Here is a 21,116-nt window from a genome sequence, read left to right on the forward strand (position 1 = left end):
GAAAGAAAATAAGTGAGAAAGAGAAAGACGAAGCATGTGAAAGAGAGAGATTGTGGTGGCCCTCGGCCCCTGAAGGGGCCCTCTGTGTGCTCACTATAGATGAATGAAGGCCTGCGAACCCTTCAACCAGAATGATTCTGAGCACATCATTACAGCTCGCGTCTGAAACCTGTGTGCATCCCAGAATCCCTAATCACTCGCTCATTACAGCCGGAACCAGTTTCTGCAAACAATACGAGTGCGCCCATGCACACTGATGGAGTGCACATATGGGTCAATCATGTGCATATACCTTTCCTCACAGCATCACGGAGGGGCAGGCCTCAATAACACCAGAACATGGTCTGTTGAGTTCTCTTGTGTACAGTATATGGAGGAAAGTATGCACTGGTAGTTGTGAAAATTGCTACTTTTCATAAGTTGACACTATACGTTATACTATATTTGACTACTTTTTACAATTAATATGCATGCAGTAATAATTATAATTTAAACACTTTTAAATATAAATTATTTGTGTATTATTGTGATTTTCTTTACATTAAATTTGCTCTAAAAATTCTATATTTTAATCAAATTGATAAATTTATACACAAGGCAAGTTTATCTATATAGCACATTTCATACACAATGAAACATACACTGTAAACTATAGGTTTGTTCATACACAAACCTATAGGGAGGACATCAAAGAAATGGACCAGTGAAGCTGTAGAGGATCTTCAGGCTTGTTTGGACTGCACTGACTGGGATGTTTTCAGGACTGCTACCAACAATCTGGAGGAGTTTACAGAGGCTATGACGTCCTACATCAGCTTCTGTGAAGACAGCTGTATACCAACACGCACCAGAGTGAGTTATAACAATGACAAACCCTGGTTTACAGCTAAACTCAGACAGCAAAGGTTGGAAAAGGAGGAGGCATTCAGGAGTGGTGACAGGGCCGGGTGCAGGGCGTTAAAGTACAGGTTTAGCAAGGAGGTGCGAGAAGCTAAACGGCTGTACTCAGAGAGACTAAAGAAATAGTTCTCAGCAAACGACGCCACTTCTGTCTGGAGGGGGTTCAGACAGATCACAAACTATAAACTCAAAGTCCCCCATTCCATAAATGACTCTCGCCTGGCAAATGAACTGAACCAGTTCTACTGTCGCTTTGAGAGTCAATCGCACACCATCCCCCTTGACTCCTCCGCTCAGCTTCAGCCTCAGTCCACCACTCCCCCCAAGAGTTGGCCAGCTCCACCCCCTCCCCCCCTCTCTCCATCTCAGAGGGGGAAGTCAACAGGCTCTTCAGGAGGCAGAACCCCCGCAAAGCAGCTGGGCCGGACTGTGTATCTCCATCCACCCTGAAGCACTGTGCTGATCAGCTGTCTCCGGTGTTCACAGACATTTTTAACACCTCACTGGAGACATGCCATGTGCCAGCCTGCTTGAAAGCCTCCACCATCATCCCTGTCCCGAAAAAACCAAGGTCCACAGGACTAAACGACTACAGACCCGTCGCCCTGACCTCTGTGGTTATGAAGTCCTTTGAACGTCTTGTGTTGTCCCACCTAAAATCCATCACAGACCAACTCCTGGACCCCCTGCAGTTCGCCTACAGAGCCAACAGGTCTGTAGACGATGAAGTAAACATGGCCCTTCACTACACCCTCCAGCACCTGGACTCCCCTGGAACCTATGCTAGGATCCTGTTTGTGGATTTCAGCTCTGCTTTCAACACCATCATCCCGGCCCTGCTGCAGGACAAGCTCTCTCAGCTGACCGTGCCTGATTCCACCTGTAGGTGGATCACTGACTTCCTGACGGACAGGAAGCAGAACGTGAAGCTTGGGAAACACGTCTCTGATTCCAGGACCATCAGCACCGGATCCCCTCAAGGCTGCGTTCTTTCCCCACTTCTCTTCTCCCTGTACACCAACAGCTGCACCTCCAGTCATCAGTCCGTCAAGCTCCTGAAGTTTGCGGACGACACCAACCTCATTGGGCTCATCTCTGGTGGAGATGAGTCCGCCTACAGATGGGAGATCGACCATCTGGTTACCTGGTGCAGCCAGAACAGTCTGGAGCTCAACGCTCTGAAGACAGTGGAGATGGTCGTGGATTTTAGAAAGAGCTCAGCCCCACCCTCCCCCATTATCCTGTGTGACTCCCAAGTCACTGCTGTGGACTCCTTCCGCTTCCTGGGCAGCATCATCTCCCGGGACCTCAAGTGGGAGCTGAACATAACCTCCATCACCAAAAAGGCCCAGCAGAGGATGTACTTCCTGCGGCAACTGAAGAAGTTCAGTCTGCCAAAGACAATGATGGTGCACTTCTACAATGCCATCATTGAGTCCATCCTCACCTCCTCCATCACCATCTGGTACGCTGTTGGGTACGCTGGTACCGCCAGGGACAAGGGTAGGCTGCAGCGTATCATTCGCTCTGCAGAGAAGGTGATTGGCTGCAATCTTCCATCACTTCAGGACCTGTATGCCTCCAGGACTCTGAGGCAAGCAGGAAAGATTGCAGCTGACCCCTCCCACCCCGGACACATAGTGTTTCAGTCTCTCCCCTCTGGCAGGAGGCTGCGGTCCATCAGGACCAAAACCTCTCGCCACAAAAACAGTTTCTTCCCATCGGCAGCTAGCCTCCTTAACAAGACCCGGGTCCCCCACTGACAATCCCCCCTTGCAAATTACTCAAATGTCTCTGCACATGTAAAAACTTTCTTCTCATTTCATGCACAACCTGGCACATTGCACAAACTTGTAGTTAATCTTTATTGTTGTATATTTTATTTTGTCAATTTATATTTCATTTCATATTTATATATATATTCCTACATTTATTTATGTCAACTGTATGTTTGTCTACATGTAGCACCTTACGACCAAAGCAAATTCCTTGTATGTGTAAAACTTTACTTGGCAATAAAGCACCTTCTGATTCTGATTCTGATTCAATGATAATTCAAAGTGTTTTACATTGAAGAAAATAAAATAATCAAAAGAAATAAGAATAATTAAAACAGTTTAGAATAAAAAAAATAAAGTAAAATACAGTACAAACAGTTGGACGAACAGTGGCACAGTGCTCATTCAGTAAATGCACACAGTGATGAAGAGTAACTGAGATAAACAATGCTACTGACTTCAGTACATTTTTCTGTAGCTCAGCTGCATTATTTAGTAGATGCGACATTGCAGACGTGTGAGACAACAATCCAGAAGATTCCTGTAGAGCAGGGCTGGTAACTCTGGCCCTCGAGGGTCCAACCCTGATCACACACACCTGAACACACTGATCCAGGTCTTCAGGGTCTCTAGAAACAGACAGGCTGGTGAGTGTGTTCAGGGTCACTAGAAACACACAGGTTGGTGAGTGTGTTCAGGGTCACTAGAAACACACAGGCTGGTGAGTGTGTTCAGGGTCACTAGAAACACACAGGCTGGTGAGTGTGTTCAGGGTCTCTAGAAACACACAGGCTGGTGAGTGTGTTCAGCGTCTCTAGAAACACACAGGCTGGTGAGTGGGTTCAGGGTCACTAGAAACACACAGGTTGGTGAGTGTGTTCAGGGTCACTAGAAACACACAGGCTGGTGAGTGTGTTCAGCGCTCTAGAAACACACAGGCTGGTGAGTGTGTTCAGGGTCACTAGAAACACACAGGCTGGTGAGTGTGTTCAGGGTCACTAGAAACACACAGGCTGGTGAGTGTGTTCAGGGTCACTAGAAACACACAGGCTGGTGAGTGTGTTCAGCGTCTCTAGAAACACACAGGCTGGTGAGTGTGTTCAGGGTCACTAGAAACACACAGGCTGGTGAGTGTGTTCAGGGTCACTAGAAACACACAGGCTGGTGAGTGTGTTCAGGGTCTCTTGAAACACACAGGCTGGTGAGTGTGTTCAGGGTCTCTAGAAACACACAGGCTGGTGAGTGTGTTCAGGGTCACTAGAAACACACAGGCTGGTGAGTGTGTTCAGGGTCACTAGAAACACACAGGCTGGTGAGTGTGTTCAGGGTCTCTAGAAACACACAGGCTGGTGAGTGTGTTCAGGGTCTCTAGAAACACACAGGCTGGAGAGTGTGTCCAGCGTCTCTAGAAACACACAGGCTGGTGAGTGTGTTCAGCGTCTCTAGAAACACACAGGCTGGTGAGTGTGTTCAGGGTCACTAGAAACACACAGGCTGGTGAGTGTGTTCAGCGTCTCTAGAAACACACAGGCTGGTGAGTGTGTTCAGGGTCTCTAGAAACACACAGGCTGGTGAGTGTGTTCAGCGTCTCTAGAAACACACAGGCTGGTGAGTGTGTTCAGCGTCTCTAGAAACACACAGGCTGGTGAGTGTGTTCAGCGTCTCTAGAAACACACAGGCTGGTGAGTGTGTTCAGGGTCACTAGAAACAGACAGGCTGGTGAGTGTGTTCAGCGTCTCTAGAAACACACAGGCTGGTGAGTGTGTTCAGGGTCACTAGAAACACACAGGCTGGTGAGTGTGTTCAGGGTCACTAGAAACACACAGGCTGGTGAGTGTGTTCAGGGTCACTAGAAACACACAGGCTGGTGAGTGTGTTCAGCGTCTCTAGAAACACACAGGCTGGTGAGTGTGTTCAGGGTCTCTAGAAACACACAGGCTGGTGAGTGTGTTCAGGGTCACTAGAAACACACAGGCTGGTGAGTGGGTTCAGGGTCACTAGAAACACACAGGCTGGTGAGTGTGTTCAGGGTCTCTAGAAACACACAGGCTGGTGTGTGTTTAGGGTCACTAGAAACACACAGGCTGGTGAGTGTGTTCAGGGTCTCTAGAAACACACAGGCTGGTGAGTGTGTTCAGGGTCTCTAGAAACACACAGGTTGGTGAGTGTGTTCAGGGTCTCTAGAAACGCACAGGCTGGTTAGTGTGTTCAGGGTCTCTAGAAACACACAGGCTGGAGAGTGTGTTCAGGGTCTCTAGAAACTCTGCAGGACAGTGGAACGAAATCAGATAGTTTGGTGTTACATTGCATTGTGCGAGTTGGTGTGATTCAGTTATTAAAACTCGAATGCTTTTTCCCCCTGCTCTTTGTTTTGACCTAATTGGATGCAAGTGTGTGTCCTTGTGTGTGTGTCCTCCAGCACAGATCTGACCTCTGTCCGGACACTCACTGTTGCCCTGAGTCTTGACCCCAGACTGTGTGTGTGTGCGTGTGTGTGTGTGTGTGTGTGCGTGCGTGCGTGCGTGCGTGCGTGCGTGCGTGCGTGCGTGCGTGTGTGTGTGTGTGTGTGTGATCGCAGTCGTGACTCTGACCCATACTGCCTGGATATGATTAAGATTCATGTGGTATTTTCTGTTGTATATCTCAACCACAGTTGCTATGAAAAGAAAACCTTGATTGTAATTGTGTATAATGATTTTATTCGCAAAATTTGTGATGTTTTGAATAAATGAAATGTTTAAATGTCAGATACATTTGATGAGTTACATTTCTCTTCATAATATTTTCAGCCTAATTGTTTAATAAAACGGTGTTGTAGGTCGGCTTATGTAAATTTTAAGCCATAAGACCTTTTGGTAATTGTGCATAAGCAATTACTTCTCAAAATATCTTGAATGTGTAAGTAACTTTCTTCATGAAATAACACATGCAAGAGAGATTTATCCTTCACAGCTAAATTCACATCATCACACAGATTCTGGAAGTGTCTATAATTCTGGAATATCATGTGAATGTCCCTGTAAATGTAGTGTGTGTCAGTCTCACTTGAGAAAACAAGACATTTCGGGCTAAAAATATTCACTGCACCTTTAAAAATAAGGGTTTTTCACAGGGATGCCGTTGATGAAAAATGTTTGGTTCACCAAAGAAGCTTTCAGTGATCAGTTCTTAAAATAACCATTTTTTCTTGTGAAGAAAAAAATAAAATTTAAAGAATCTTTTGTGCAAACGAAAGGTTCCAGGGATGGTAATGGTTCTTCATGGAACCATCAATGCCAGTAAATAACTTTTATTTTTAAGAGTGTTAGCAACAAGAACTACCAAGAGTCTGAAAGCAAAATGAGTGTGATACTTTATCAGCACTGATATTATCGATCGGTTCTGCATTGACAGGAGAGATTATAGTCTAATTGACTTGTGTATTGAACATGTCATTTGTTTACTGGTGTGATTGCAGTGATGTTTATTTTATCAACATCTTTATTTCAGATGTTTAGGTGCTTTTCATCTATCTTTTACTCCAGTTGTATCTGGAGTAGCTGTGTGTGTGTGTGTGTGTGTGTGTGTGTGTGTGTGTGTGTGTGTGTGTTAATTCAAGAAGGGCCAAAAGGTTGTAATAGCTGTCAGAGAGAGACACAGAAAGAAAGAGAGTCAGAGAGAGAATCTCTTCACTCTGGACAGTAGCATAAAATTGGGATAATCGCCATCAATTGTGCCTCACAGTGGGCTGCCATTCCTGAAAGAGTGATTCATCCCAATAGAAAGCGGTTTGAGCGAGAGGAGAATGGGTCCTGCCCCCCTCCGAGTCCATCCGCTGCTCTCCCACGGTGGGCATATGCATGACATCAGCGGGCTGAATGGGGCTGGCATCCTCCCGCATCCCTCACCATGCCAGATTAAACCCAAAGGGAGGAAGAAGGGGGCACTGACACTTTGGGGAAGGACAAAAGCCCTCAGATGGGTTGCCGGGAAACTTCACATGGTCCTGGCCAAGTTAGAGAGAAAAAAAGAGTGAATTCTCTGTTACCTTTCACTGGCCTCCTTTGGCATGGCATTGGGACACATCAAACACACATACCCACACACATGTTGTGTTTACATGTTTTATGGGAACTTTCTATAGACAAAATTATTTTTATACTGTACAAACTATATATTCTATCCCCCTATACTAACCCTACTGCTAAACCTACCCATCACAGAAACTTAGTTTGACTTATAAGCTGTTTTCTTCATGGGGACCAAAACATGTCCCCACACAAACAAGGATTTGTCCCCTAACCCCATAACTTAGGGTCTACCTGAGCCACACACACACACACACACACACTGACGGCTGGCCTCTTATTCTAGAGTGCTGTTCTGCTGAGGCCTCTACTCGTCTGAGCTCCAGCTAGGCAGTATATCAAGTGTGTCAACTCTTTTTGGAGTCGCTGTGATGAGCTGTCTTTAGGTTTGAGCTTTGTTGGCCTTCTCTCAGGCCTCTGCTCTCTGGAGCCCATCTTGACAATGACATCAAGACCGCTGTGACAAGATGTCTTTAAAGTGAGTGTATTTCAATCTCTTCTCATCATGATAGTTGTATTTTAGTCCTTCACTCTCCTGAGCTCCAGCTAGACGGTGATATCAAGTGTGTCGTCTCTCTGTGGGCTGATGTGTTAAGCTGTCTTTTATGTTAAACGCAGCCTGGCCTCACCTGAGCTGCAGCTAGACAGTAACAGCAAGTGTTTCGGCCCCCTGTGAGCCCCCCTGGTAAACTGTCTTTGAGGTTGAGTATGGTTGGCCTCCTCTTGCTTAAGGGAGTGGTTTTGCTGAGGCCTCCACTCTCCGGAGAACCTGTCTCAGGCCGTATTAGTAACATTTGACCCAGAGATGCTGACTTTGAGTCAGGGTTGAGCATTTCTTTAACATCTTCCCTGTGGTTTTTTAGGGGTTGAACCAGATCCTCCTAGTATAGTGACACTCGAAGGAACTTATGTTTCTTTTTGGCAGTATTACCTTAAAAGTAATACCTGTCAGGAAGGCAGGCATTACCAGACCTTTGAGCTGTGCACTGGATGCCCGACCCGGTAAGGAGGAATTAACGGCAGGTTCTTCCTTGCAAAGGGCTTGGAGCTTAGGTTGTGGCCTTAGGAAATAGAGTCACTGACAGTTCCATGTTTGACCGGAGTCAGGGATTGGTCTCTGGCATCTCTGTCCGTTGAGCCTTTCTTTGTGCTTGTCATAGTCATTTAGGCAGTTATTCCCTCAGCATGGCAGACTGGGTACTCGTTCCCCAAAGTGTCTTTGGACCCAGTGCGAGTTCCCATTTAAAAGCACACGCCACACCTCTCCTCATAAAACTGCACTGGTTGCTAGAAGCCGCAAGCATCAAATTCAAGGCACTGATGTTTGCCTACAGAACAACCACTGGCTCTGAACTCATCACTTCAGACCTACGTGCCATCCAGAAGCTTGCGATCTGCAAATGAACGGCACCCTGCTGGTGCCATCCCAGAGAGGCACAAAATCATTTTCACTGACGTTTACCCTGACTGTTCCCTGCTGGAGGAATGACCTGCCTAACTCAACCAAAGCTGCTGAGTCTGAGTCCATTTTCAAGAAACGTCCGAAGACGCATCTTCTCTGCAACACTTGACTCATTAATACTAACACTTACTATTCTATTTCTATTAAAAAAATATTACTAATAAAAAATACTGAAAAAATACTGATGACATGTACTTTAGATGGCCTTTTATACTCACGGTTGCACTAGAGCGATGTCCCGGCTGTCGCAGGCCAATGTCATTTTTGCATTTGATACATGTACTTCAGACATCGTAATGCTAGAGGCAAGTGTCTTTGAACGCAGTGTCTTGTTCCCCTTCTCAGGGAACCATGGTGCCATGTGTAACCTGAGACATTCTGTCATCCTTCCAGAATGAGTGGATTCCCAACAATGGTAGAAATGGTAGAAGGTCTTCATAATGCTAGCTAGGACAGTTGATCTGAAATTCCTGTATTTTTAGAGGCTGCAAAAATGGAAGATCCTGAAAATGTATCCTGAATCCGTTGGGTGGGAATGTAAATGTAAATGGGAAAGAATTTCATATAAATCCCAGTTCAGTCAGGCTTGTGTATTCTGTAAGTTAACCAATAGGCAATCCATTCTTAGTCAGCTCAGGTTTGTTTCTATAGTGTTTTTCACAGTGCACAACATTCCACAGCAGCTTTACAGATCATGTCTTAAAGGGATAGTTCACCCAAAAATGAAAATTAGCCCATGATTTACTCACCCTGAAGCCATCCTAGGTGTATATGACATTCTTCCTTCAGATGAATACAATCAGAGTTATATTAAAAAATATCCGGGCTCTTCCAAGCTTTATAATGGGAGTCAATAGGTATATTTTTTTGGAAGTCCATCAAAGCACATCCATCCATGATAAAAGTGCTCGAAACGGCTCTGAAGGTTAATAAAGGTCTTCTGAAGTGAAGCGTTGCGTTCATGTAAGTAAATTATCCTTATTTAAAACTATCAACTAAAAGAACTATCTTCCAACAGACGGCTGTACGCAAGACGACTTACGCCAAAAGAGTAACCCTTGAACTTCACGCACAGCGTAATGACGAACACGGTTGCCCAGCCCTGTTTGTTTGAACCGAGAGAAGCGTCAAAGCTTACGCTTCTCCTACACCCTACGTCATACATCGTCAAGTGTTACTCTTTTGGCGCAAGTCGACTTGCGAATGGCCGCCTGCCGTAATCAAGTTATTTATTTGAGCTATCGATAAATTTTTAAAAATTTATATTTTTCTTACACAAACGCATGGCTTTACTTCAGAAGACCTTTATTAACCTTCAGAGCCGTTTCGAACACTTTTATCATGAACTGATGCGCTTTGATGGACTTCCAAAAAAAAAATACCCATTGACTCCCATTATAAAGCTTGGAAGAGCCAGGACATTTTTCAATATAACTCTGATTGTGTTTGTCTGAAGGAAGAATGTAAAATACACCTAGGATAGCTTTAGGGTGAGTGGCTAATTTTCATTTTTGGGTGAACTATCCCTTTAATGCCTTGATGATGTTGATGATCAACATGATATATGATATATTTGATGATATATTTCAGTGGTTAAGACTGCATGAAGCTGCAAAGAAATCGAACATATTTAACGCTAGTTCATTTTTCTTTAGCTTCTCTACTTATTCATCCAGCATTACATTTCTTAATGAATTTTACTTTCATATATATTTTTGGACACTTGTTTGTTTGCAATATTATGTATATGAGGGTGACCCTAAAGGTGCATTCGCCAGAGTTTAGTTCAAGTTCACAGTGATTAGACATGACAGATCTGACCCTGCTGTTGTTTTTACCTTTTGTCCCGCAGCTGCATCACTGCGCATTGTTCAAATGTTATGGGGATTTGCCTGTTGTCTCACACTAATTTTGAATATTTTTTTTATTTTGTTATTGTTATTGTTATTGTTTATGGTAAAGACTTTGAAGGGAATAGGGTGATTATTTCTGAATGAGACACATCCTCTGTTTTTGTTTTTGTCTCTCACACTCGCATGTCCAGAACGCATCCGTTCTGTTCTAAATAACTGGGTAGAAACAGCCAAAACTGAAGAGCCATCAACGTCACGCATGGCCTTGTGCGCAGCTCCACTGTTATTTATAGTTGTTAAATTATCATATGTAGAAAATCTTAATCATAATGATTTTAATGATTTTTTAAAAAAGTTTTACATAATACACAACACCATTAATCTAAATGAGATGATAAGGGAATGTTGGTTTACAGAGATTTGTTTTGTCATTTTATTTTCAACAAGAGGTTTAATTCCAAGTAAAAGAACTCACACTAAAAGAATAAGCATTTGTGCAATAATGCAATTTGCAGAGTGGCAAAGGGGAAAACTGAATGTTTTAGTAACCTGATCATTTAAAATGATCATATGACCTTTGTTGAATCTCACTTTTATCATCTCTATTTTGTTATCCATCATACTTTGAATGATGGCTTAGATCTGAGTCCCTATACTTTCTGCTGTCTAGGGCAGATCTGCTATTGTTACATGGATTGATTTTACAATTCAAATCCATTCACAGAACACAATTTTATATTGGCAACTTTATTGCATCTGCATTTCTCAGCAACACGCTTTGCCATTGCATGCATGCTATCTCTGCGCCCTGACGTGTGCTTGTCAAAGTGTCTGAACAGCCGCTGTGAGTTCTGTCAACGTTTAACATCTATATATTTGTGGTGACCCATCAAGCGTATGCAAGCTCGATGCATCAGTTTTATTATATTTTTTAAATACTTTTATAATGCTCATATTAGTTGATGGGTAAATTATAATGCTCATATTATATGATGGGTAAATTATAATGCATTATAAATTATAATTTGTTTACATTGCCACTCAGTCAGGGAGTGAGAGCTTGTTACATTTACAACACATAGATTTCACTTCTGGCAGAAGAAGAATTACCATTGTCAATTTATACTTGAAAGGTTATTTTCTCAATTATTAGACATGTTAATGTCACGAGTAATCTGTTTTGGTTTCGTTTTCTCTGTTTTGTTCCTGTTTTGTCTTCTAGTTAGTTTCCATGGTTCTTAATTAGTTATCCTGTTCTGTTTTAGTCAAATATCCACAGTGTATTTAAGCTCTCAGTTTCATATATTCCTTTGTACGGTCTCATCTATGTTACATTATTCTCCTTTGTTTCAGTTAGTGGACTATAATAAAGACTGTTTTGTTTCTCTACTCTTTCGTTGTGCGCTCTCAATATAACCTACGCCTCACATGTTAGATATCAGTGTGTTTTTTTTTTTTTTACGAACTATAAACGTCCTTTGTTACTAGGTCTTTGTATTTTGAACATTGTTTGAAAACACTGAAAGTTTGTGATTATATAAATCCTATATGAGCGTGTCACTCTCTGGCCGAGTATGAAAGCTGATTTGTATTTAGCAGTCTTGTAAGTGTGACCGTATTGCAGCTTGCCTTGCCTTGGCCAGTTACAGCGTTTCAGAGGGCTGTAGTGTACAGACCCCTGGCCTAAATACTGTTTGGCAGAGAGCAAGAGGCAAACCCGTTTAGGTCTAGGACGACTGGAATCCTTGAGAATGGAAACTTGGAAATGTGTGTAGCTCACTTCCTTGGCTGGCTGGATCACCTTCTGCTGTGTTCTGCCATCGTGAACGAAGCGGCTCACAGATCTGGCACAGGACACTGCATTGGTAGAGCATTGGTAGAACTTGTCTGAATATGTCATATTACCACAGAGTTTCATTTGCCCAACACTATCCTATCCACTATCCTCTTTGTGTTAAACATGAGTGTGAGTCTTAAAGGATTAGTTCACCTCAAAATGAAAATTTCCTAATAATTTACTCACCCCAATGCCATCCAAGATATCCATGTCTTTCTTTCCTCAGTGGAAGAGAGCGCACCGGGAACTACGTCTTCACGTTGAAAGGTCACGCTCGAAAAAAAAAAAACGTTTAGGTTTTAAAAGATTTAAACACCCAGGATACGCACACGTAAGGACCATTTTAAACAATAATATGACACAAAGACATAAATATGTCATTCAGCATACAATACAATTTGAAATATCCTCCTTCGCACCTGACCTTTCAACGTGATGACGTAGTTCCTGACGCGTTGCAGATTAGCTCAATCCAAACAATTGTAGTTAAAAAGTATATATATATATTTTTTTTTTTTGAAAATGACCTATCGTTTCGCTAGATAAGCCCCTCCTCCTCAGCTGTGATCGTGCACAGTCCGCTGAAGCACTTCAAAGACCTTTGAAACTGCATTGATTTGGACTTCAAAACTCTGGTTACCATTGAAGTCCATTATTCGAAGAAAAATCCAGAAATGTTTTCCTCAAAAAACTTATTTTCTCTTCCACTGAGGAGAGAAAGACATGGATATCTTGGGTGGCATTGGGGTGAGTAAATTGTTAGGAAATTTTCATTTTGAGGTGAACTAATCTTTTAAGTCTTTTAATAATGACCAACACCTTTGACATGTTTGTGTGCAGCAAAGCACACATTAAATATGTGAGTCAAACAAACTCATGCAATGTGTATGTGTGTGTGGTTCAGGTAAACCCTACATATTGGGGACAAAATGACTGAAATGACTGGAATAACCAGAGCCATTTAACAGAACAGGAATTATATATCAGTTAACAAAACACCAAACTTGAAAAAGGTAGAACGTTTGGATGATAAATTTTCACTTAGACATCAAAAATAGCAAAACTTCCTGATCTCCATCTGTGTTCCTTGAAGCTGGCGAGGAGATTTATCCGTAGGGAAACCAGCATTGCCTCATTAAGACAGACACATGTGCCATGCTGCCAGTTCCTCTAAACACGCATCCGATTAAAAATGTGTAATTCCACAAGATCACGCATGATCAGCCAACATGAACATCAGTGTCACGTCTGTGAGAGGAAGCAGTGCTAATGCGTTTGCAAGGTGTACATGTGCATTGCTTATTTTCATACCATATTTTCTGACCTATTTATTTATTTTTTTCTCAGATTCAAAGTAAACCAAATGTAGGCCTAGATTAAACAGGATTTTAGGAGAGGTCATGTTAAACTGTGCTAATATCTGACATAAACTGTGGATGTACACTGACTGATTCGAGAACCCTATTAACCTTATGGCAACATTGTTTAGCTAGAGTAGTAATAACAGGGCTTTAAAGTGTATTATGAGAAAATGTAATTACTTTTAATTTTATTTTTTATAAAGCAGAACTGCAGTATCTAGGCCTGGTTATAATTTTATACTAATAACCTGTTACTAAACATGTGTCCTTTGATATTCATCATACATCACTTGATTTGCTGGACAAAAAATGTATAAATATAGTTCTTATTTGTAGGAACTTGAACACGGTGGTGATGCCAAAGCAAAACACCAGTGCTGTAGAATTGTGTCAATTCATTGGTTGATGGCACTAAAACAACGCTCATAAGGAGCTGGCATAGCCTCCTTATAATACACACATGTTGTCATTGTGTCTGATTTTTCTTTCTGCAGTGCACAGTTTGTCTCAGCCCGTTGTCCTATAACTCACGCTGAAGTTAAATAATTCCACTTTTGAGTGGCAGTTATATTGCTTCAGTCTTGCACACTATGACGGTCTTGAAAGCCTTTCAAGCTCATTTCAAGAGGCCCTTGGATGAAGGCACAGCAGTGGATGCCGAGGCTTGACACGGAGGGCTACCAAGCGTATGATGAATGATTGAAGATCCTGTTGGTTCCATACTGAACTTTGTTCAGAAGCATCTTCAGATGCAACTCCTTTGACACTTAAGGTGTATTTAGTTCCTGCTTTAAGATTTGGCTTTGCCTAATGGAGTCGGTGCATTTTCTGGTGCTTTGGTGGCACGTGTGTTGCCTTCACCCCTGGGCATTTGGGCTGAAAGTGAATGGAAGTTTGACTCCTGAATCACAAGTTCTTATCGTTTGACAGGTCTACATTTTATGTATAGCCTATTGGTGTGCTACTATGTTTGCCACATGGGCTGAGCTACTGTTGTCATGGCGTGACTGCATTCCCATTGTGTCATCATGCAATGTTGAGTTTCAACAAAATGGAAACTCTAGATCACTGTAACCCTGATTCCCTGAGTGGGAACAAGACATCGTGTAGCTTCTTGAGCTTGTGTCCTTTTCAGAAAAATCTAATGCAGTTGTGCCAAATATGGGCTAATAAGGCTCCTTTTGGGTGTCATCCATCAGCCAATGAACTGGCATGATTCTGTAGGACAACGTGACAGCTGATGTGTTCCCATTGCATCATTACGCAGCGTCTCATTCCCACAAAGGGAACGTCTTGGTTACGTATTTAACCCTTGTTCCCTTTTAGTCAGTCTCGTTTAACATTACGCCAGATCAACTGACGACTTGGGATCCCAATTCATCAGTCATTCTGACGTAACGTCAAACGTTATGGGAACGTTAAAGGGAACCAGGGTTACCTCATTAACCTAGATGTTTTGTTGTTGTTTGTATGATTTTTGTATGTAAATGCCAGCCGCCCCTTCACATGCTCATGCCATGATTCCACCTATTTACTCTTTTGTCTGTTTTTCTCTGCAGTTCTGGAAACATGCCGAAGCACGTGGAGGTCAGAATGCATGAAAGCCACCTGGAGCCCATTGAGGCGAGGCCGAGATCCAAATTTGTCACAATGTGCCAGAAGCTGCGCAAGAACCTGCTGCTCACACTGACTGTACTGGGTGAGTGTTCTTCAGCATATCACTGATGAACGGAAACAGTTTCACAGCACTCGTAGCATGATCACATAGAGCTACTGCTGCATATCTGGACAATAGAGGGTCAGAACTCCACAGGAAACAGTGACTGGAAATCCTAGTATTTGTTTTAAACCTCTGTCAAATAAAGTGAAATAAATTGTGGGGAATGAATATTTCAGAGAAAAGATGAAGCATTGTTGAACACAGAGTGAATACAGTTGAAGTCATTTTTACGCTGTAGATTTGAACAGGTGAATATGCGATTAGCTCTAGCGAGTGTGTATAGCAGTTAGTGTCTCTGTGAAGAAATCCGTGGGCGGGTGTGATTCATGTGCGATATGTGTGTGTTTCAGGACCTAACAAACAAACTTCTTTGCAGGATTATAAAGCCAGAATGTAATCTGCCTGCATTAGTGGTGTAAAGAGTGTTGGGTACATGTAGAGCTGAACGCCAAAAGACTGCACTATTCCCAGAGCCTTCACTTCACACAGATATGGATAATGACGCCTCATACAGCATAGTTCCACAACACAATATCTGAAAACATCCTGTATGTATGTCATGGGACATATGACTACCCAGACCTGAATTTCAAGACTCAATAAGATTTTTTTCTATTATTATTCTAATTCAGCTGACTACACATGATCAGTCTTGCATTATTGCAAATTTTTCACATTTTATTTAACATCTGCCTTTGGTTTCAGAGGATCTTAACTGGGTGGTGAGATTACTTGTTTGGAATCACATATGTTCAGGAATATTTTGTCCAAATGATCCAAAAGAAGAGCTTCTCTTTCCCCCATCCCAGGTGTGATTTTGGGAGCAGTTTTTGGTATGCTGCTGCGTGTCGCTTCTCCGATCGATGACAACATTGTCATGGTAATTGCCTTCCCTGGAGATATTCTAATGAGGATGCTGAAAATGCTCATCCTTCCCTTAATCATCTCCAGCTTAATCACAGGTAACACAAACCTCGTCTTTTAACAAGCTGTCGACTGTTAGATTAGAAATGGTGAATCCACATACTGTACAACAAATTCTACTGATAAATAATACCTGTGTGTGTTATATTACACTAACAAACAGAGAAAGAGAGAGATCAGTGGTCCTTAACCCTTATGCCTTTTGAAAATATGATCATATCTTTGATTTAATAAAGCCAAAATCTACTGATGCAGAGTAATTTGAGAAAAACTGTGCTCTCTCATTTTAAGTTGTACTGTTCTCATAAATGATGTTTGCGTTTGCTTAAGCTGCATTGTTTACTGCTCTTCAAAATCAAAGCATTCTCTAAGGTGTTATTTACACCTGGTCACTTCGTGCACATCAGTGATTTGATTATTTATTACTATCCAATTTGCACATTCCATTTTACACTTGGCAACATAAAAATGTCTTCTCAAAATGGGAATAAATCTGATCTTTAGCTCCTGTGTTTGCACTAAATGAGACTCAACTGAGCTCCCGTCACAAACGCCTCCTCCTGAAGTCTACATTGCAATCTGTCTCAAACGCTTGCTCTCTTCATGATTATATATATTCCTGTAGTTAAATAAGAAAAGCATGGCGCTAGCAACGCCAAGCTCATGGGTTTGATTCACAAATAACACAAAATCTTAACAAAAACTGTCCTTCAATAACTGTGTATTCATTCAATTTAAGTATACAAGAGATAAATTGTTGAAAGCGGAGGGCAGCTGTGAAGAAAGACTCTCCTGCAGAAAGAGGCAGGAGAAGAAATCCCCTTTTTTCAGACAGAGAAGGGTCTTTTTTCAGTCATTATGTTTTATGAACATAAGTGCCCTATATTGGACTGTTTAAATAAAATATATTTTTCATGCCCTCTTTTTTTACCACTAACAGCCAACAGTGTCCAACAGACATTCACAAAAGTACTTTAACATATTTGTAAATAATTTTTTAGATGATATAATAATATACCGGTAAGTTTTATATAAAACTTTTTATATAATTAAACTTCTCTAAACTTTAATTTTCCCTCATGCCAATTCACTGAGGTTTAACTCAAAAGTATAGAAAAGGGTGAAGATTCCAGGTAGTACAGCTTTTGCATGTCTTTGTGGATAGCAAGGGTCAGACTGTCATTATTGCTATTTAAACTGCTTTATGAAAAAAAAATATTTTTGATATTGCATATGTATTATATGTCATATAAATAAACATAGTTACCAGCCAGTAAATGTATAATTTTAGCTTTCTTTTTAGAGGTGGATTTACTCAGCAATCACATTCACAGGATCTGTTGCACTGCCAACAGAAATAAGATGTGTGCTGGTTGTTATAAAAGGGATGTTTAAAGATGTTTAATCTATGACTGCTTACATACCCAATGCATGGAAGTAGATTGAGCTAGACTAGAGTGATAAAAGCTATATATCGAGACATTTGAGCTGGTGAATATGAAACAATGACATGCCCATTTCCCCAACCAAGGTCTGGCTGGTCTGGATGCAAAGTCAAGTGGTCGTCTGGGTTCCAGAGCCATGATCTATTACATGAGCACTACTATCATTGCTGCTGTGCTGGGCGTGATCCTGGTGCTCCTCATCCACCCTGGAAATCCAAAACTCAAGGAGAATCTCGGAGAAGGAGCTAAGAACGACGAGGTTTCCAGTCTGGATGCCTTTTTTGACCTTATCCGAAACCTCTTCCCTGAGAACTTGGTTCAGGCTTGCTTCCAGCAGGTACGACGCCACGGCTGTGTGCCAAGATTCAAAGTTGATAATGCATACGTATTATGTATATATGGCTGGGGAAAATAATGCATTAGTTTCTGCAAATGTTAATATTTGCTGTTTAAGGCATTACAAATAATTGATGCAGCATCCGCAAAGTTTCCACATTCATTTGAATATTTAGTGCAAAAATATAATTAATTAGTTCCTTACGCAAATACCTGCATGTAATTACACTGTTGACTGCCTGAACACTTAAACACCGACATCAACAGCTATATGTACTGTGTCAGCACACTAAGCAGACTGTATTAAATGCATAATGGTTTAAGTGGGATAGGAACTTGCAACATTTGGTGAATTAATTGAGGTGATGTTTAAATGCACAGATCCAGACCGTTGTGAAGAAGGTAGAAGTTCAACCTGACCTCGGTGACACCAACAGCACGTTGTCTGACTATCTCTCTAATGCCACCAAGCCACCGCCCATTTTCATAGAAAAGAAATCTCTAGAGTTCAAGAGTGGAATGAATGTGCTGGGTAGGGCAATCATTCTCTCAAATATCTTTAGATAAATCTTTACCTTTTCATTTATTCATCTTTTTTCATCTTTGTCTTTCAATATTTTCCAGGTCTAATTGGATTCTTCATTGCCTTTGGAATTTGCATGGGCAAGATGGGAGATAGAGCTAGGCTTATGATTGAGTTCTTCAACATTCTCAATGAGATTGTGATGAAGATTGTCATCATGATTATGTGGTCAGTTGGACTTTTCATGTCCTCTAGCTGAATAAGAAGTCTAGGGATTATGTTTTATACCGATGGACTCACATTATGAACTGACTTTATAGGTACTCACCCTTTGGTATCGCCTGCTTGATCTGTGGAAAGATCATCTCTATTAAAGACCTGGAGGTGGTTGCCAGGCAGCTGGGGATGTACATGGTGACGGTTATTGTTGGTCTGATCATCCATGGTGCCATATTCCTCCCATGCATCTACTTTGCAATTGTGAGGAAAAACCCCTTCTCATTCTTCATGGGAATCTTTCAGGCCTGGATCACGGCTCTGGGCACAGCTTCTAGGTATGAGGTTACACTACATGATCTACATTCTATGTAGCCATACATTTGTAAAAAAAAAAAAAAGATTAATAATTTTAGCCATACATTATACATTTACATTTTGCATACATATTACAACATAATCACAAGTATCATTCATTAACCAAGTAAGAATGATAACTTTTGTCTTTTCTTCTTCTAGTGCTGGCACTCTGCCTGTAACTTTCCGTTGTCTTGAAGAAAACCTTGGTATTGACAAGAGAGTTACACGTTTTGTGCTTCCAGTTGGAGCAACAATTAACATGGATGGAACAGCCCTCTATGAGGCTGTAGCTGCCATTTTTATTGCCCAGATGAACGGAATTTATTTAGATCCTGGTCAGATCATCACTGTCAGGTAATAATAGGTTGGTTCGTAATTAAATTATGAACCAACATCCACCTAATAATTCATGCACTGTGTACCAACTAAATGTTACCAATTATTCAACAATTCATTATTTATAGGTGAATGTTCAACAATAGGCATTTGTTCCTCCCAAGTTTTTTCTCCCCAAAAACACCAAATTTAACATTTCCCTTACCTGAAACTGAATTATGCAAATCAAATAAAAAGTGATTTCTCATTAGCTGTCAATTATTCTTGTCCTCTGCTGAGGAATACAGTAGCACCAAATCTTGAATAAAGTAGAAATAAGTTAAAAACACCTAGCCTAGTGCAGTGCAGTCAGATCAGTAATATTAGCAAAGCAAGGCAACCCAAGGCAATTCATTTATAAAGCATAATTCAAAACAACAATTAAACACCAATGTGCTGTACAATTCTTAACAATGCAAAAAGCAAACATACAGTACACAACAATATTACACAACACAGCAACAGTAGTAGTAGTAGAGGTGAAGGAGGAATGGACGGGGCTTTGGAGGTAGCCGAGGCGATGACACAGGGAAGACAGGAGATGAAAAGGGGATGGTGCAATATGGACGACGAGATCCCGGCGGCGATGATGAAGGGCGTCTGACGGCACAGACCCAGAGTTAACAGCCCATGGTGGAGACGGAGGAGAGAGAGCCAAGGTGGCGTGGAGGCAGACGTCAACTGGGTGACGACCAACGGAAACAGAACCGATGGATCCCAAGGCCCAGACGGAGAGCCGATGTAGATGAGCAACATCGCTGGCACAGAAAGGCCTGGGCGATGCCGCGGCAACGATCATCTGAGGTGGAGCCAGACTGCCCGAGAACTGAGGCGATGGCGGTGTGATGGAGGACATAATCAAAGGGAAGGAGGAGGCCGCTGCAGCCGTAGGGTTGGAAGGTCTGCAAATCCGTGGCCAAGGTGGAATGATGACTGACCAAGGGGGAGCCGGTGGGACAAGGGAACCCGGTGGAGCCGTAAGGCCAAGGGTGTCTGGAGGCGCCAAGGTGGAGCCGACAGGTCGACGGGCCGAAACGGAGCAGGACGATCTGAGGCCGGAGGCTGAGCCACTGGATCTATCCGCTAAGGGTCTGATGGTGGTTGGAGGAGCTGAGATTTGTCCGACTGTGTTCTGTACCGAGGGTAAACACTCTCTAGACACCGGATGATATCGTCCCTCCAGTTTAGCCCCGAGGTGTCTGGGAGATCTACGGGATGATGGTAATTCGCACGATCCAGAACAGTGACATCAGGGTCTCATCGTCAAAGGGGCTGGTGACAGCAAGAAGGAAGAATTTCTCCTTGCAAATAAAATATTTGTGGCTCTTCTGAGCCACAGCAGCGAATTTTGCAGCGTATTCCATTTTTGGGTCCGGTATTCTGTAACGCTAAATCCAAGGAATGAAGCGAATATAATGCAAGGTTTATTTCTTCTTCAGGAAGATGGATTATCTGCCCATGCTTTATTTGCTTTGAATCATTGGATTCATTGTGTTTCAGCAACCCACATCGCGTGGAATGATTGTTGGAACACAATGGCTTTTTGGAAGTATTTATCTCTGTGTCCTCACGAGTAAGAGCATGCACGGTAAGTGTGTGTAATGTTTGGTCGTTTGGCATGTGCCAATTGTGCTTGAATGGACTTGTTGAACTGGTTGCACTTTTTAAATGAAACTTTTCCTCCCAAGGTTCATTTCGAGGAAAGAATGGCAATCTGATATCACCCATCGCTCTAATTCTGGGGTTCACAAGGTGCTTCCTATCGCTGTAAACGATTTAGCATTTTTGGCTACCAAACATTCTTCTCACACGATTGGTGACTCCATGACTGATTTGCATGGTCAGGTTACATTGTGTTACACATTTGAGATGACAACAGTTCAACTTTGAGTTTTGGATACAATAATTTCTCATTCATGCTCCACGCAATAATGCCATTGGCAACAATGTCATGATTTC

General features: G+C 42.1%; 1 protein-coding gene across 2 annotated transcripts in view; it reads left to right on the forward strand.

Moving 5' to 3' along the window:
• The window catches only part of slc1a2b (solute carrier family 1 member 2b), a 53,163-nt gene that overhangs the window by 17,050 nt on the left and 14,997 nt on the right, over positions 1-21,116 (forward strand). For both annotated transcript variants that reach the window (XM_077245534.1, XM_077245533.1), the window contains exons 2-8: positions 14,818-14,957; positions 15,788-15,940; positions 17,434-17,684; positions 18,065-18,215; positions 18,308-18,434; positions 18,527-18,760; positions 18,942-19,136. In XM_077245534.1, the coding sequence (XP_077101649.1) occupies positions 14,828-14,957; positions 15,788-15,940; positions 17,434-17,684; positions 18,065-18,215; positions 18,308-18,434; positions 18,527-18,760; positions 18,942-19,136 (1,241 nt within the window). In that variant the 5' untranslated portion in view covers positions 14,818-14,827. The remainder of the gene's footprint in view (positions 1-14,817; positions 14,958-15,787; positions 15,941-17,433; positions 17,685-18,064; positions 18,216-18,307; positions 18,435-18,526; positions 18,761-18,941; positions 19,137-21,116) is intronic.

The sequence above is a fragment of the Siphateles boraxobius genome, unplaced genomic scaffold (genome assembly GCF_051911475.1).
Source record: "Siphateles boraxobius isolate OS27281-9 unplaced genomic scaffold, OSU_SipBor_1 102, whole genome shotgun sequence".
Lineage (NCBI taxonomy): Eukaryota > Metazoa > Chordata > Actinopteri > Cypriniformes > Leuciscidae > Siphateles > Siphateles boraxobius.